At 49.3% G+C, this 15,654-nt stretch overlaps 1 protein-coding gene across 5 annotated transcripts; it reads left to right on the forward strand.

Annotated features, from left to right (window-relative positions):
• Positions 1-2,300: 2,300 nt before the first annotated feature.
• Positions 2,301-14,356, forward strand: Ms4a10 (membrane spanning 4-domains A10). Of its 5 annotated transcripts, XM_055613718.1 has the most exons (10): positions 2,301-2,373; positions 3,411-3,494; positions 4,429-4,533; positions 7,135-7,321; positions 7,661-7,780; positions 8,739-8,798; positions 10,499-10,630; positions 12,244-12,354; positions 12,856-12,947; positions 13,281-14,356. In XM_055613718.1, the coding sequence occupies exons 4-9, from the start codon at positions 7,157-7,159 to the stop codon at positions 12,931-12,933; spliced, it is 666 nt and encodes a 221-aa protein (XP_055469693.1). In that variant the 5' UTR covers positions 2,301-2,373; positions 3,411-3,494; positions 4,429-4,533; positions 7,135-7,156; the 3' UTR covers positions 12,934-12,947; positions 13,281-14,356. The 5 variants fall into 5 exon arrangements, 4 of the variants coding, with proteins under 4 accessions (XP_055469693.1, XP_055469694.1, XP_055469692.1 ...); XR_008720876.1 differs by lacking the exons at positions 3,411-3,494; positions 4,429-4,533 and having other exon boundaries at positions 13,281-13,320; positions 14,243-14,356; XM_055613719.1 differs by lacking the exon at positions 4,429-4,533.
• Positions 14,357-15,654: the final 1,298 nt, after the last annotated feature.

A 15,654-nucleotide genomic window follows, 5' to 3' on the forward strand; every position in this document is an offset into this window, starting at 1 on the left:
ACTCTGGTACCCTTCTGCTCCTCATCACATCCCAATGCTTCACTTCCCTCAGCTGACCACTGCTGTCCGGCTGTTTCTGCTTGCTGACAAGGAGGGTGGCACCTCACTATCACCCAGGGGCTCTTACTTAGCTCCCTATTTGGTCATTCCACAGTTGTTGAGACTGTACTTAATAATCAAAGGGGGTTGCACAAGGAAACCCTTGGCTTATTCCCACAATGAATCAGTTCTGCCCAGTAAGGTAAAAAGGTTTTTTTTTAATTTACTTTTTTTTTAAGATCTACTTGTTTATTATCTATACAATGTTCTGTCTGCATGTGTGCCTGCGTGCCAGCAGAGGGCACCAGATCTCATTATAGATGGTTGTGAGCCACCATGTGGTTGCTGGGAATTGAACTCAGGACCTTTGGAAGAACAGCCAGTGCTCTTAAACTGCTAAGCCATCTATCCAGCCCTTAAAAAGTATTTTTAAAAGGTGGATTCTTGTTTTTTTCTTTAAACATCACTAGCCTTGCCTGTTCTTTATTGTCACGCAAATAGAGTTATATTGTATATGTATGTATATATGTGTGTGTGTCTTTTTGTCTGTCTCCTTTTACTGAATAAAATATGTTAGAGATTTATCTGTAGGACCTTATATTTTCTTTTTTGTTGTTGGGTTTTGGTTTGGGTTTTTTTTTGTTTTGTTTTGTTGTGGTTGTTGTAGGGGTTTGGGTTTTTTTTTTTTTTTTTTTTGGAATTTCAATAGCTTTTTTTTAATTTTTTTATTTTTCTTATTAGTTACATTTTTTTAACTCTGTATCCCAGCTGTATCCCACTCCCTTGTTGTAGCTTTTTGTTGTTATTTTGTCAAGACAGGGTTTCTCTGTGTAACCCTGGCTTACTGGAACTCACTTTGTAAAGCAGACTGGCCTCGAACTCACAGAGATCCACCTGCCTCTGGCTCCTGAGTGCTAGGATTAAGGACATGCCACCGCCATCCCACAACATCTTATACTTTCATTTTATTATTTTAATACTGTAAACATTTTGTTTTATTCTATCACTTTCATTGATTTAACCGTTGTTGGATAACTAGGTTAATTCCTCTTTGGGGCATCATCAATAAAACAATCTTTCTTGAACGCACACACACACACAAAGAAAAGTAGGTGGGTGGTGGTGCATGCCTTTAAGCCCAGCACTCGGGAGGCCGAGGCCGACGGATCTCTGTGAGTTCTAGGCCAGCCTGGCCTACAGAGTGAGTTCCAGGATAGCCAAGGCTACACAGAGATACTTTGTCCCAAAAAAAAACCCAAAAATTTTTAAAAAGACAGAAAAGAAAAGTAAGATGGAGAATAATTGACGACAACAACCAACCTTGACCTCTGGCTTCAACATGTTCATGTGTACATGCTCACACATACACACAAACATACACCATAAACACACATGCACAGATGAAGGGATATGCACACACACACAAATCCACACAAATTGGACAGCTTGGAGCTACACATTGACTGTCTTACCATGTCCATGCCAAGACCCACACATGTCCTCGATGGGTGAGTCCCTTCTTTGAGTCACACGGGCTGCACGCTTGGAGGCAGTTGGACTTCACTCTCAGGGCTTCCAGTTACTTGTGGTCACATGACTTTAACTTTTAAACCCATGTCTTTTCAAGATAAACACTAACCAAGGTGACAGTATGTCTCTGGTGGCAAGAGTCTTGCTTGCCATCAGAGATCACGGTCAACCAAGAACTAAGGATAGCCCTGGCTAGCTTTGGAAGAGAGATGGGAAAGGGGGTCATTTGTGCTAATCTCTACTATTGTGGGTACTTGGACTATTTTGAAGGATTCTTAAAGGGGCTAACAAGATGGCTCAGAAGCTAAAGTAACATAAGTGAAAACTGCACAATCTGGCAATATCAGTTCAATCCTCGGCACCCAGGTTAGGGTGGGAAGAACAAATTTGACAAAGTTGTCTTCTGACCTACAATGCACACACACACACACATAAAAAAAATTTGAAAATTTTAATAATCCAATCAATCATGTGATTCCACCAATATGACAAATGCCTTCCATCAGTCCTGCTCCACAAGTTGTCTGAACCGTCAAGATTGCAACATTAACTGTCTCAGCAGTTGAAGGGAGACTAAGGAAGGATCCAGACCTGCTTGGGTCTGGAAGTGGGATGGTTTTGAAGGATCTAATCCATACATGCAGCCTTAAACAGCTGAGGGAGAGAGCAAGGGGCAGGCCCATGAAGGAAAAGAGCCAAAGTCTAAAGCCATAAAGATGTTCTGATTTCCACTTCTAGCTCTGTGCTGAGGCAGCTCTGATGGTAAGGCGCAGCTGAAGCCCACAGCGGAGGCCCCTGGGCCAAGTGAGTATCCCCCTCTCCACAGCAGAACACAGCAAGGGAGGGTCAGTGGGGCCTCCAGGTTGTGGGGTTCAACCTTGACAGAGATGAGCCTCTTGTGCCAGTCAGTCCGTAGCTGCAAGCTGGCGGTGAGTGGCTGAAACTTGACCCTCTAGAAGGGAGCAGGAACTGTTTACCAGTGGCAACAGCTGGGGAACAGATGTTCCGTGCTCTGGAGCCCTGGGAAGTTACTATCAGCCTCTCTCCATGGAGAAATCTGCTACCTGGAGCCCATCCCACTACCAGCTGGTGATCCTGAGAGCTGAGAGGAACGTCACCCCTCCCCATCTAACCCTGGGACCTTGAGCACGCAAAGAGACAGATTTGAAAAAGCAGAAAGGAAGAGGCTTGTGTTTCTTTCTCCTTTCTGTTTCCTGTGAACCTCCCTTTACACCAAGTGCCTAACCCTGAGGCCCAGAGAAAGGTTCCTTGCTCATGCCTGCCTGGGTGCCTCCTAAACAAACATAACTAAAAACTGCATCTTCTAAGGGTGGCTGCCAGCAGGCACTCCGTTACACGACATGATTCCAGGCCTGGTAGTCCCTGCCTTTCTCTGCCTGACATACCAGTACACACATCCACACTTCTGTACCCTCTGATCAGGGGTACAGTCACATCAAGGTTTTCTCAGCCTCCTAACCCAGTCCTCCCGTGGACAGATCTTGCCTGTCCTATCACATGTTCCCTGCTGCCCAGCTCATTGCTTTGCAGACCAAGGTCCCAGAGGTCAAGCGAGGGCTCCCGGGGCACTATCTCCACACACTGCCCTCTCCACAACCTGCCCAGCTAGCAGGAGCTCTTAGCCGACTCCTCTCCCTGCTCTGAGCAGGCGTCAGGTGGTGGCAATGAACTTCTCACTCCCGGCGATTAGAATGGAATCTGTCTTAACAGAGAGCCAGACAAAGGTCAAGGGAGCTTCTAGGTGCAGGACAGGTTGGTGGTGTCCCTCGATTTTAGTACTAGATTCCAACCTCTGCACCTGGCCCAATTAATCCTTACAGCCCACCCTCGTGGAAGACACATGTTCAGGCCCCTGAAGTGTTGTGGGATCCTCCTAGCTCTGTCTCTGCCTCCCAGAGCCTAAGGTAAAGGGGGATATTTGCAGGATCCAGAAAGTCCAAGGCTGAATATAAATCACCAAGACCTTAGTGTTCCCTAAGATACCAAACAGCTGGGTCTGTGGGTCCTCAGCTGGCTGGGGAGCTGGGGAAAGGGGACAAGTAAAGAAATTCTCCCTCCCATCCTGCCAGTCATGCCAAGGCAGTCTGCACAGTCCTGGAGGCAAGGTGGATAAGGCCGTGGGGCACAGCATTCTAGAGGTTTGTTACCAACAACAGCTTTAAAAGATGGACTTCTAGAAAAACCTATGCCTAGGAGAGGCAGGCTTGGCAGGAGGGGACGAAGCACTATTGAGAAGGCTACAGCCTGGTGTGGTGGTTTGAATAAGCTCATATATTTCGCCCCCAATAAGCTCATATATTTGAATGCTTAGCTGCCAGAGAGTGGCACTATTTGAAAGGATTAGAAGGAATACGAGGTGTGGCCTTTTGGAGGAAGTGTGTCACTGGAGATGGGCTTTGAGGTTTTAAAAGCCCATACCAAGTCTAGCTTCTCTCTCTCTCTCTCTCTCCCCTCTCTCTCTCTGCCTATGAATCAGGCTGTAAAGCTCTCAGCTACTTCACCAACACCATGCATGCCACCATGCTGCCATGCTTCCCGCCATGATGAGCTAACCTCTAAAACTGTAAACAGGCCTCTAATCAAATGCTTTTGTTCATGAGTACCTGGGTCATGGTGTCTTTTCACAGCAATAGAACAGTGACTAGCACACCTGGGAAAGGGTGCAGGCCAACGTCTCATGTTCACATCTAGGCAAGTGGGGAATTTTACAAGAGGATCAGATTGGGAGCATTGTGTAGAAGTCAGAAGCCCGCGTTCTTTCAGAACTGTAACTGATCTCCTAGTTGTGTGGCCCCTATCTTGAGGACACAGCTCAAGTCAGCAGCCAGTGTTTTGCAGACCAATGATGACAACTTCCTGATGGCCAGGCCGCTATCTTAAGGTCTCTGGAATGAGAGTTAAGGCTGGAGCCTGTAAATAAACACCGGAAAAGGACACAGAAAGGTAAAAGGACACCGCTTGCAACAGCCTACTGCCATCATGCCCTTCATGTTGCAAAGCGTCAAGGGACTTTATAGCCCGCACCCCTTTCCCTCTGGTGTCTAAAGACTGCCCCCTTGGGCCCCTCCCCTTTAAGAGTATGCCATATTCCTTTTAGCAGCTCTCCATTCTCATTTCAAGCTGGAAATAAGCCTTGAGATCAGAACTAATCCCCAGCCTCACTATAATGCACCCATTATAAGGACACCAACAAGAGGAAACAGACACCCAAAAGATTCCCAGAACCAAAGGTTTGGACGTTTGTCCTTTAACCCAAACCAGGCCCTACAGAATATAAATTGCAAAGTATGGCTGGACCCTTGGGAAGAGGAGTCCAGGGCAAATTAGATGTAGGAGACGTCCTTAGTATTAAAACAGAGCATGCCCCCCCACAGGAGTCCTCAGAGCTTTGAAAAAGTGAGAAGAAGGTGATGTGTAAGGTTTCCTAAACCTATTTAGCCAGGGAACCCTTTTAAGGTAGGTACTTTAGGACCGACCAGGGTTCCACGGGAAGTACTTTGGGAAAGGATACTTCGTCTTCTTGAGTCCAACTCCTTCTTGGCTACCTGAACCATTTCCACTGCCACAGTTCACACAAGCAAGAGCCCCGGTGGAAACATTTCCATCCCCAGTGCCCAGATGGTCACCACCACTGGACAACCCAGCTCATCCTAGCTCTCTTCCCAAGAAGCTTCACCTGAAGTCACAGCCGCATCAGAAAGGCCTGGGGAAAGCCACACAATTGAATCGATGCCAAACACTCCCCAGCTAGCTCACAGAAAAAGGGCCACGCAGCCATCTCCGGGTTTAGCTTCTAAAGCCCACGGAAGAAAATGTCCACTAAACCCCCAGCATTCCCCACTAAACCACGAGCCATCACTGCAGGTTAATGAAACTATCAACCAGGGCCCCTCACCAGCAGCCCAGGCCAAGAACATAGGTGATGGAGTCAGGCCATGAGTAGCTTCAATCCTAGGCACTTCCTTACCATGTGACTACAGCCCAGGCACTGGACCTTTCTGAACCTTGGTCTCCTCTTCTATGTAATGGTGTTGATGTCCGGGAGACTGAGAGAGGTTAGCCTACAAGACCCCTCTAATGGTTCTGGCATCACAGGCCGCCCAGACCCTCACTTTCCTCCTGACCTGTGGTGTCCGCACCAACCTCCCTGGCTCCTTCCCCCTCTGTGGAAACTAAGCTGTCCCCACACCTCCGTGGAAGGAACACAGAAATTCTTCTATATTCAAAGAGGTCTTCTGAGTCCACAAGTCAGACTTCCAGGGGTATCTCACCCCCTTTTTCCAGGACAAAGAATCTGACAGAGAAGCCGGCCTGATGGTTCAGTGGGTGTCAAATCTCTCATCACAAAAGCAGCAAGCTGGGGACCACTGTTCACACTCCCAGAACCCACATAAACGTCACATACCTGTCATCTCAGGACACAGCAGGCAGATGGCCACAATGGAAGCTTTAAGCCCACGGGCTCTGGGCCAGCCTACCATGCTTCCAGTCCTATTTTTGACTGCGAAACCTTAGGCGTGTGGGTGAACTTCTCTGAGCCTCATCTGCAAAACGGGAGTGAAAACAGTATTTCCCTCATAGGGCTGGGGTGCGGATACCATAAGATGATGCCTATAAAATGTGTGTATCAGCCAGGCTAGGTGGTGCACACTTTTACTCCCAGCACTCGGGAGGGAGAAGCAGGCAGATCTCTGTAAGTTCAAGGCCAGCCTGATCTACAAAGTGAGTCCAGCATCATCAGGGATCTGTTACACAGAGAAACCCTGTCTCAAAAAACAAAAACAGAACAACAACAACAACAAAAGAAACAAAAAATTTTTAAAAAAAGTTTGTTATCAGTGCTTGGAACAGTTGGGATAGAAAAGGACTCAAGAGTGTTGGTGTCGTGGACCCTGATACAGACTTATTCACTGGCTCCATGTGGGCTCAGAGTAAGCCCTGGTTAGAAGTCTCCTCTTTTTCTCTCCCCCATCTCCCCAAACCCTGTGGAAATTCCCACAGGATCATGGTTCCTATCACCTTCCGTTGTCTCATTCTAAGCCACAGGCTAGGGACTGTTTACAAAATGCTCACATGAGCCAGGCCTCCTAACTCTTCCTGCTGACCTTCAGGGTAGCCAACAGGAGCTCCCTCTTGTACTGGGTGTGAGTTCATCTGGTCTTCATTTCCCTGCAACCCCAGAGAGGCTGAGAACAGCAACTAGGCCCCATTCCCGGGTTCTAGATTATTTAAATCAAAGTCAGTGGGTTTCTACTCTCTGAAACCCCACTCAGCTTTGCAGAGGGTCTTTCTCTGTGTGTGTGCTGGTTCTCTCTCTCTCTCTCTCTCTCTCTCTCTCTCTCTCTCTCTCTCTCTGTGTGTGTGTGTGTGTGTGTGTGTGTTTTCTCACCCCTAATAAAAGCCTTGCTTTACCATCTGAAAAAAAAATCAAGATCAAAAGTTAGACAAGGCTACTGCTGTCCAAGACAGGCAGAAGTGACATCAAGAGTTGCATCCAAGTCTCAGATACGTGAGCTCTGACAAGGCCTTCTTCTTGGTCCACAGCCAGGGTACCCTGCCAAAGGCAATGGCGCTACAAGCTCCCACCACTATTGGCTCTGGGGAAGTCCCTCAGTGTCAGGACCTAGGACCTGCCCAGCCCATGCAGAAAGTGGCCCAACCCCAGCATCTGGTTCCAGATGGACACCTTGAGAAGCTCCTGGAGGGACGTGACCTTCTTCAGAAGTTGACTGTGAGTAGGGAGGTGACCCCAGGGAGGAGGATGAGGGGGGATCATCCAGCTCCTCTCATCCTAAAACTGAAACAAATGCAAGGGGAGGCTGGTGCTTTGTGGGGTGTGAACAGGGCCCAGGAAGCCAGCAATGCAGAGTCAGGATGGATGTCCCAAGTAGAGTTTTGACATCCTTACCTGTCCCTACAGAAGGCCTTGGAGAAGGGGGTCCCTCCTGGAGGACCAGTGCCCCTGAGAGGTAGAGAAAGGAGCTCACGCCCACCACTAGATCCCAGCACTGGAGCCATGTAGGGCCAGCCACCTGCCACCTCACCTCGCTACTTCTGGCTTCCCACCCAGGGCTTTCACATCACCATTGCTTTTGTGCACCTGGCCCTTGGCGGTTACCTGCTCTCCACAGTCAAGAATCTGCACTTGGTGGTGCTGAAGTGCTGGTATCCATTCTGGGGAGCTGTCTCTGTGAGTAGGAGCCCAAATCAGTGGGCACAGGGCTACACAGGGACCCTGGGAGGCCCTGGCACTGGAGGCTAGGTGCAACCAAGAGGCACAAAGTACAAACCCATCCTGCCTCCATCTTCCCTCCTTCTGCTCCATTCCTTCAGTCACACTATCCATAGCTCCTTCCTCGGAGAACCTGTCACTCCTGGGCCCTGTGGACCCTCCTTTAATTGAGCATGTATGTTGGGCAAGGAGAAGAGCCAATATGAGGTAGGTTCATAGGGCTTTATAGCCAAAGCAACCCTAGGGCTTTCCATTGCTATCAGGCTGTCTACAAATAATACACAGTTGTAACCCACAACTCCTGTCCTCTGCAGGCCATCAGCCAGGAAGAGAGATGGTATGGGATTCACACACTCACCATTCCCCGGAGGATCCATGTTCCTCCAGGACTCCAGGGCACTGTCTGGGCCCCGAAAACTGCCTTCACACTTAGCCCCAGCGCCATAGTGTCCTCTTGGGCAAATGTCTTCACGCCTCTCCCCACAATCCCCAGCTTCACCCCAGTCCTCTGTTCCCACTGCCCCAGCTTGGCGCTCCCACCACAACGGCAGGGCTTTCTAAACATGAGACGCCCATTATCTCATGCTCCTCAGGATGGGAACAGAGCAAGGACTCAGCATACATATGAAAGATAGATCAGAAACACCCTACATCACAGTGCCAAAAGCAATGCCCTCTCTTGGGCAGAAGAAAGGTTGGGGGGGTGGTACTGTGACCCACACGAGATCTGGAGGTTTGTGTCCTCCATGGGTAAACACACTGAGGTGCAGAGGCTGGAGAGGGCTTGCTCTGTCCAAGCAGTGGTGTTCTCTGCCCCACCGGCCAACAAGGATTTGTTTTCTTAGAGAATAAAGGGGACTTTGTGGTCTCAAGGTACCTCAACTTCTCTCTTTTGACCTCCAAACCTGGCCTGCAGTTTCTCATTTCAGGGATCATGGCCATGACAACAAGGACATTTCCCTCCAAGACCTCTCTGGTGAGTTGGCAACTTGAGATCCATCTCTCCCCTGTATCTGTGTGCAAGGGAGCCCCAGGAGTGGCTGGGAGCAAGAGTGCATTTTCAGGATAGAAGAAAGCATCTGAGGAGTTCCAGGGGCAAACAACTGGCTAGATTTGACAGGGAAAAAAAGGAAGGCCCCACCGGGAGTTCCTGCCCTCCCGGGAACGGCTCCAGGCACCCTCCCTTCCACCTAGAACAGACCTTGGCTTCTTTATTGATTGCGTTTCTCTTTGCTGTGATAAGACCCCTGACAGAAAGTGGCTTACAGCTTAGGAGGGTACAGTGTGGTGAGGAAGACATGGCAGTCAGAGCAGGAGGCTGCTTGCTCGCACCTGAGCGGACCAGAAAGCAGAGATGAATGCTGGTGCTCATCAGACTCCTTTTTATCATTCCATCCGGGCGCCCCTCCCCCAACAAGAGGCTGATGCTACCCACCTTTAGGGTGTGTCTTCCCTCATCAGTTGAACCTCTCTGGGATACCTCCACAGGCATGCCCAGGGGTGTGTCTTCTAGCTGATTCTAACACTCAAGCTAGTAGTAAAGATTAGGCATCACAGCTTCCTTCCAAATCTACCAAGTCTATTTATTATTCATTTATTTATTCTTTCATAATTCCATGCATATGTATTTTGAACTTTGATCATATCCCTGCTGCCATTTCATCTTCTCTTATGCCTTTCCCCTCCCACCAAACCTTTTCTTTCTCCCTGCAATACTCAAGTCCCCCTCTTTTTTTCATGTCTTTTCTTTGTTTTCTGTTTTGTTTCGGGGTTTGTGATCCATTGCGTTTTAATTGGTGTCACCTACATGAGCATGGGTGGGAGTTATTTACTTGAGCAAGGATAACCTACCAGTGCCTACACCACTGAGATATGATGCCTCCTCCCCTCACAAAACTTAACTGCCTGCTCCTCAGAACAAATCTAGCAATTTTTTACTTCATTCAGTATATGGTCATTCAAGCCCCTAAGCCATCAGCCTGAGGACCACCTGGCTCTGCATTCCTCCCCTCCAAGTCCTGTGGCTGCTTCTACATACCCCTCAGTTACCACCTTCTCCAGCCCACACCCTCTCTCAGCTCACATGTATCCCATCCATCTGATCTGGAGGAGTCCTCCCACACTTTCTCCTCACAGCAGCCCCAAGGGTTTGTTCTGGAGTGTAAGTCTTACCATGTCCTTGAGCTTCTTGAGGAGCATAGAGAATGGGCATGTGATGCAGCAGAGGCAAAAGATACCTGGCAGAGACCTGGCTGACAGGATAGGGGCCTGTTTCAGGACCCTGCCAGACAGATGGGGAGGAGGCAAAACCCTGGGGTATGAGGAGCAGAACCCCTTCAGGCTCTTCTTGATCTTCCCTGTGGGTTCTCTGAAAGTTGATGAAACTGAAGGAGGATGGTCCCTGGGGAGTGTGTCGTGATGCACCTTTCTTTATTGTGAGCCGGGCACCTGGCATTGGCTCTTAGGTCCTGCCAGCGTGTCCTATAGAGGATGAGCATGCCAGTGCCTTCCAGTGATCAGGAGCCCAGTGTGTCCAAGTTAGCAGCTTCGAGATCAAAGACAGGCAGAGACTCCAGGTGGGGGTGAGGCTGTCACAGACCAAGTTCCTGGAAGGAGAGCCTTGAGTTGTATTTCTAAGCTTGGAGACCAGCTCTAACATTTCATCTCTACTTGCAGAAGATACTCTCTGTGACAGCAAACATCGTCAGCTTGTTGTGTGCACTGGCTGGCTTCTATCTCATTGCCAAGGACCTCTTTCTGGAGAGCCCTTTTCTATGGCCAATCTGGAGACCATACCCCAACCCCACAGTGAGTTCCCCGCCCCTCTTGAGCCCTCTGATTCCAAGGAAGGAACTCCCTTGAGCTTGACCGAGAAGAAGCACTCGGTGCTCAGAAAACCTGCCCTGGAACCAGGCACTGGCAATCTATACACATCCCTCCAAAGGCATAGCAGAAGGAGCATGGATGGCCTTTTAATGAGTCAACATCAGGAAACTGGACTGTGCTTCAAGTCACCATGGCCAGTCCTCTTACACACAGGAAAATTGAGGCCCAGGTGTAAAGGAATTTTAATCTAGCAACATGGCTGCTCTGATCACACCAAAGACCTTCTAGGTCTGTGTGATCCAGCTAGAATGCAGCTAATCACACATCTTTAATCCCTCTGACTGGGATACAGACATTCCCATAGCACGTACCTTTAGTCCCAAACAATAAAGGTAAAATTAGTTTGTAGAAGGAAGCACCAGTATTTGAAATTGATTTCTAATTGAGGGACAAAGTGACAAATCAGAGAAAGATTGACAGAATGAGTTAGAGATAGGACATGCCCAACTCCAATGAGAAAAGAGAGCATCACAGAAAGGGGGAGTGGGCAGTTTTACTGGGACAGTTTTACAGAGACTGTATAGAGAACAGTCTAGACACAGGTGAAGACAGACAAGCCAAAGCATGAGAAGAAGCCAGAAGATTAGAACAGATTGGTAGAGTTACTTTGAGGCCAAGCAGAGCAATTCAGTCAGAAGCTGAGAGAAGCCAGTTTGAATTGGTCAGCTTGGAGAGGAGTTTCAGCCAGAACAGCTGAGTTGAACCAACCAGGAAGAGTTCAGAAAAGAACTAGAAAGGGTGATCTCATTCAGGAGTAAGCCTCCAAGATGACAATTACATCTGTGGAATGAAAGTTACATTTACACCCAGAGAAGGAGAATGTCCTGTCTGGTGCTGAGTAGCAAACTGACTGCAAGACCAGACCCTAGGACAGCTAACCCCACATCTAAGGCACCTCCTCCCCTTGAAGAGCTGGCTGAATCCACTTTGTTACACCCCCCCCCCATTTTATGGGAGTGAATGCTGAGGTTCAGAACGGATGGATAAATTTAGTGGCCAAAGGCCACCCAGCAAGTCCGGTGTACAATGAAGACTTAAAACCTGTGTGAAACAAGAGGGCCCAGGGCCCTGTCATGGCACCACAGCTGCTTCTACAACAGTTGGAAGCACTGCCTCTCTAAGTCAGGTGCCTCTCAGCCATGTTCCAGGGTGACACACAAGCTTCCCTAATGAATGTCAGTAACTCCGCCCCAAAGTGGCTCCCAGCTCACCCTTCCCCCACCCTGCTATAAAGCTCTGGGCCTAAGCAACTCCATTCAGCTGAGCAGAGTTGTCCAGATGAACCTTAGGGCCACTTCCAGTTCTCCCACGGACTTGAGAATCTCTCTGGTCCTCACAATTCAGGAAACAGTCACCCTGGCCTCCTATGTGCTAGGCACTAGGCATGGGGCATGATAGAAACCACCCCAGTCCCTCAGAGTCCCTCCCTACCCTCCCGGGGGAGCAGAGGCCCTGCTGCTTCTGCTGCAGACCTGCCTGCCAGACCCAGGTGACAGGCAGGAAGCCCTGTCCTGTCTTCCCTCCGCTCCCCGCAGGCCTACATCCAGAGACTGGAGCTTGCCCTGTTCTGCTTCACCTGCCTGGAAATCTTCCTAGCAGGGCCCACAGCCATCACAATCTGCAGGATGAAGCACCTGTGTGCAGAGGTGAGGCCTTCCTGAAGACAAACCCTCAGGACCCGGGCACGTCAGGCAGCAGAGAGCTCAGAATGGACAGGCAGCAGGCAGGGATCATAGACTGGACGCCTAGATGTTGGGTCCTCTGTGGAACACTGAATTAATCTGAGTATAATTATATAGTAATGAGCCATAGTGATACTTCCCAGCACACAGTTAAACCGAGGCTCTGAGAAAGCACTCCACCTCTTGAAGCTGGTGCACACCAGCTCACCGTGGGAACCCCAGCAAGTTGCCCACAGTCAACAGGACACTGGAGGTGGAACTAGAACTCAAACTCCACCAACTAACCCCTGTGGATCTTTCTTGATCAATGTTGAGGAGACGGTCACACACAGGCCTCTAGGGGTTCCCTCACCAAGCCTCATGTGGACGTGGAGACTTCAAAAGGAACCCTGCCACGACACACTTTGTAAAGAGCTGGTTATATCCTGTACTAGATCAATGGGGACAGTGATTCCTCTCTTGCAGGATAAGGGTGACTGCCCTCTTGATTCTGACGCACCCATGAAGCGTGAAGGTGTCACTGGGGCCACCACCATGCTGTGAAGGCGTGGCTCAAGGTAACACACACATGAGCAAAATAAGGGGTGGAGAGGTTCTCATCCTGGGCTCCGCAGACTTTCAGAGTGAGTCGCCCTGGCCCCTCACCCCAGACCTTTCCCTGGCACAGACAGGAGCCCGTTCCCCCGGGAAAGGGACAAACAGTGCTGTTGCTAAGACTGTACACCAAGGAGCAGGTGGCGGTCCCTTCTCTTGGGCCACCCACCCAGCTCCAGATAGGTGTCAGCCTCCTCCTCTGACACTGGCAGAGCTTACTACAGTCTTTCTTGGGCCACCAGCTCTGGACTGCTCCAGCCTCATTGACTCCTCCCATCAATCTCCACTTTATACAGGTCCAAGGAACTTAAGAAAGCAGTTGAAGACTTCTCACTAGTAAGTGCTCGTGTGGCTCCAAGCTGAAGCCCTGCCCCACTGATGATGTGCAAGGTGGTTGTAGCACAGCCCTGACTCTCCAGAAGGGACAGTTCAGTGGAGAGGTGACATGGACACATTCAAAGGAATTCCAGCAACATCAGCCCTCTTAGCTCAAGGGAACCCTGTCCCCGCTCCAGCCTATCTGCCACACAACAAGGCACAGATCAGCCCAGATTTTTAATTGAGTCCCCTCTGGGTCCAGGGAGCACTCAGTCCTTGCTGTCGACCTGGAGGAACTGCCAAGTGTCCCTACACCCTATTTGGTTCTAAACATCATTGAACTGTAATGGCATGAGTCCATTTAAAGGAAGGTGTTATGACGTGTGCATGCTAAGAGTTTGTAGTTAAGTTGGCAGAGGGTTTTCCTGCCTGGGAAACAAGCAAAGTAGATCTCCTTACCCGTCTCAGCTTACAGAAAAGAGTTGGATTTGAATTCTGACTTCAGTTATGTTTCCCATGGCCCTTGAACTTGTAATTCTACTTTCTAATCTCACCAATCTCCTATGTTAAAAGAATCTTTGGGAATCTTCTCACTTAACCTCATGCCACAGATGGAGACGCTAAGGGCCAGATGGGTGAGGAAGGCTCAGAGTGTTAGCCAGAAGGTGGCTTTGATGGACATGAGGCTGGATCCCATGTCTTACATTATTATCACCTTGGCCATGACTCCTCAGCCCACAGCCCCCCCACTTCCTGGGATCCTAAGAGTTGTATGAAGATCAGCTCTTGGGTCTAGCACCCACCCAGCTCCCTTGCTTCCAAACCTTCTGTTTCCCCACAGCCACCCCAAGAACATTAAGAGAAAACCCGAAACATGGGCCTCCTCCTTCAGCACTGAGGCAGGTCATGGAGGCCTGATGGTCATTCCTTTGTCCCACAGATAAAGACTGAATTCCTACAGTGCCAAGTCCATCCCTGCCTCCCAGCAGCTGGACTCCAGTGATGACACAGGCATGACTCACACAAATAAATGCATAACTGCTATAAAGAAAAACTGAGGTATTCTGAGAGTGTGATGGAAACAGAGGGAAATGGAGTGCAGAAGCCAAGAGGCCTCTTCCATGGAGTTATGTCAAGGGAAGCCTACAGGTCCAGCTGTCCAAGTTCTGTCAAGTGTGTGTATGTGTGTGTGTGTGTGTGTGTGTGTGTGTGTGTGTGTGTGTGTGTTGAGCATGTGTGTGTATGCATGTTTGCATCTGTAGGGGCGTGGAGGCTATATATTCATGTGTGTGTGTGTGTGTGTGTGTATGGAATGGAGACGACTGATGTCAGACATCATCCTAGATCGAACAAGGACGTCTGAGGTTTATCCTCAATCATTCTTCCTCCTTGTTCGTGGAAGCAGGACCTCTCACTCTAACCCAAAGCTTGCCAATATCAATATTCCCACGGGCCAGCCTGCTCTGGGGATCCTGTGCCCCTCTGCCTTCTGAGCCTGGAATTACAGGTGAACCTCCATGCCTACCCAGGGTCTAGATAGGTCCTGGACATCTCGGGGTTTGATAGGTAGTTTTATGTCAAGTTAACATAAGCTAAAGTCACCTGAAAGAAGAGAACCTCAGTTAAGAAAATGTCTCTGTAAGATCAGGCTGCAGGCTAGTGTGCTGGGCACATTCTTAATTAATGATTGATGAAGAAGGGCCCTGCCCACTGGAGGTGGGGCTTTCCCTGGGCTGATGGTCCTGGGTCTTATAAGAAAACAAACTGAGCAAACCATGAAGAGCAAGCCAGTAGGCAGCACCCCTTGATGGCCTCTGTGTCAGTTCCTGCCTCTAGATTCCTGCCCTATTTGAGTTCCTGCTCTGGCTTTCTTCAGTGATGGACTACAATGTTTAAGTGTAAGCCCAATAGACCCTTTCCCTCCCCGACTTGCTTTTTGGTCATGGTGTTTTAGTGAAGCAATAAAAACCTGAACTAATACAGGATCCAAGTTCCAACCCTTGTGCTACCACGAGCACTTTAACCACTGAGCCCTTCCTCAGCCCTGCTATGTCCTTCTCACAGACTTAGTTCTTCCTGGGCAATCCCTGAGTCCACTCCTTTTCCTCCCTCACCACTCCCTGTGGCCGTAGCCCCTTTGTCCTAGCATGCTCATCCTTCTAGACTAGCCTGGAGCCTGGCACTGACTCTCAATCAAACTGCCTTGAATGTCCCCGGCCTCTGCCAAGGGTTGAACTCTGTAATCTGTCAGGGTCAAGACAGGAAAAATATCCCTGGGGATAGATACACACTGAGACTTAATACAAGGAATTGGCACATGAGGTGACAGAGCCTGGCAGAACAAGTCCAGGA

This window comes from Psammomys obesus, unplaced genomic scaffold (genome assembly GCF_907164565.1).
Source record: "Psammomys obesus unplaced genomic scaffold, mPsaObe1.curated_primary_1811, whole genome shotgun sequence".
Classification (NCBI taxonomy): domain Eukaryota; kingdom Metazoa; phylum Chordata; class Mammalia; order Rodentia; family Muridae; genus Psammomys; species Psammomys obesus.

Excerpts from the sequence above, each read along its gene's own strand:
- Ms4a10 (XM_055613718.1), top strand. The coding sequence starts at position 7,157 with ATGGCGCTACAAGCTCCCACCACTATTGGCTCTGGGGAAGTCCCTCAG. Across the intron at positions 10,631-12,243 it reads GACCATACCCCAACCCCACA|GCCTACATCCAGAGACTGGA; the intron begins GTGAGTTCCCCG and ends CGCTCCCCGCAG. Across the intron at positions 12,355-12,855 it reads TGAAGCACCTGTGTGCAGAG|GATAAGGGTGACTGCCCTCT; the intron begins GTGAGGCCTTCC and ends CCTCTCTTGCAG.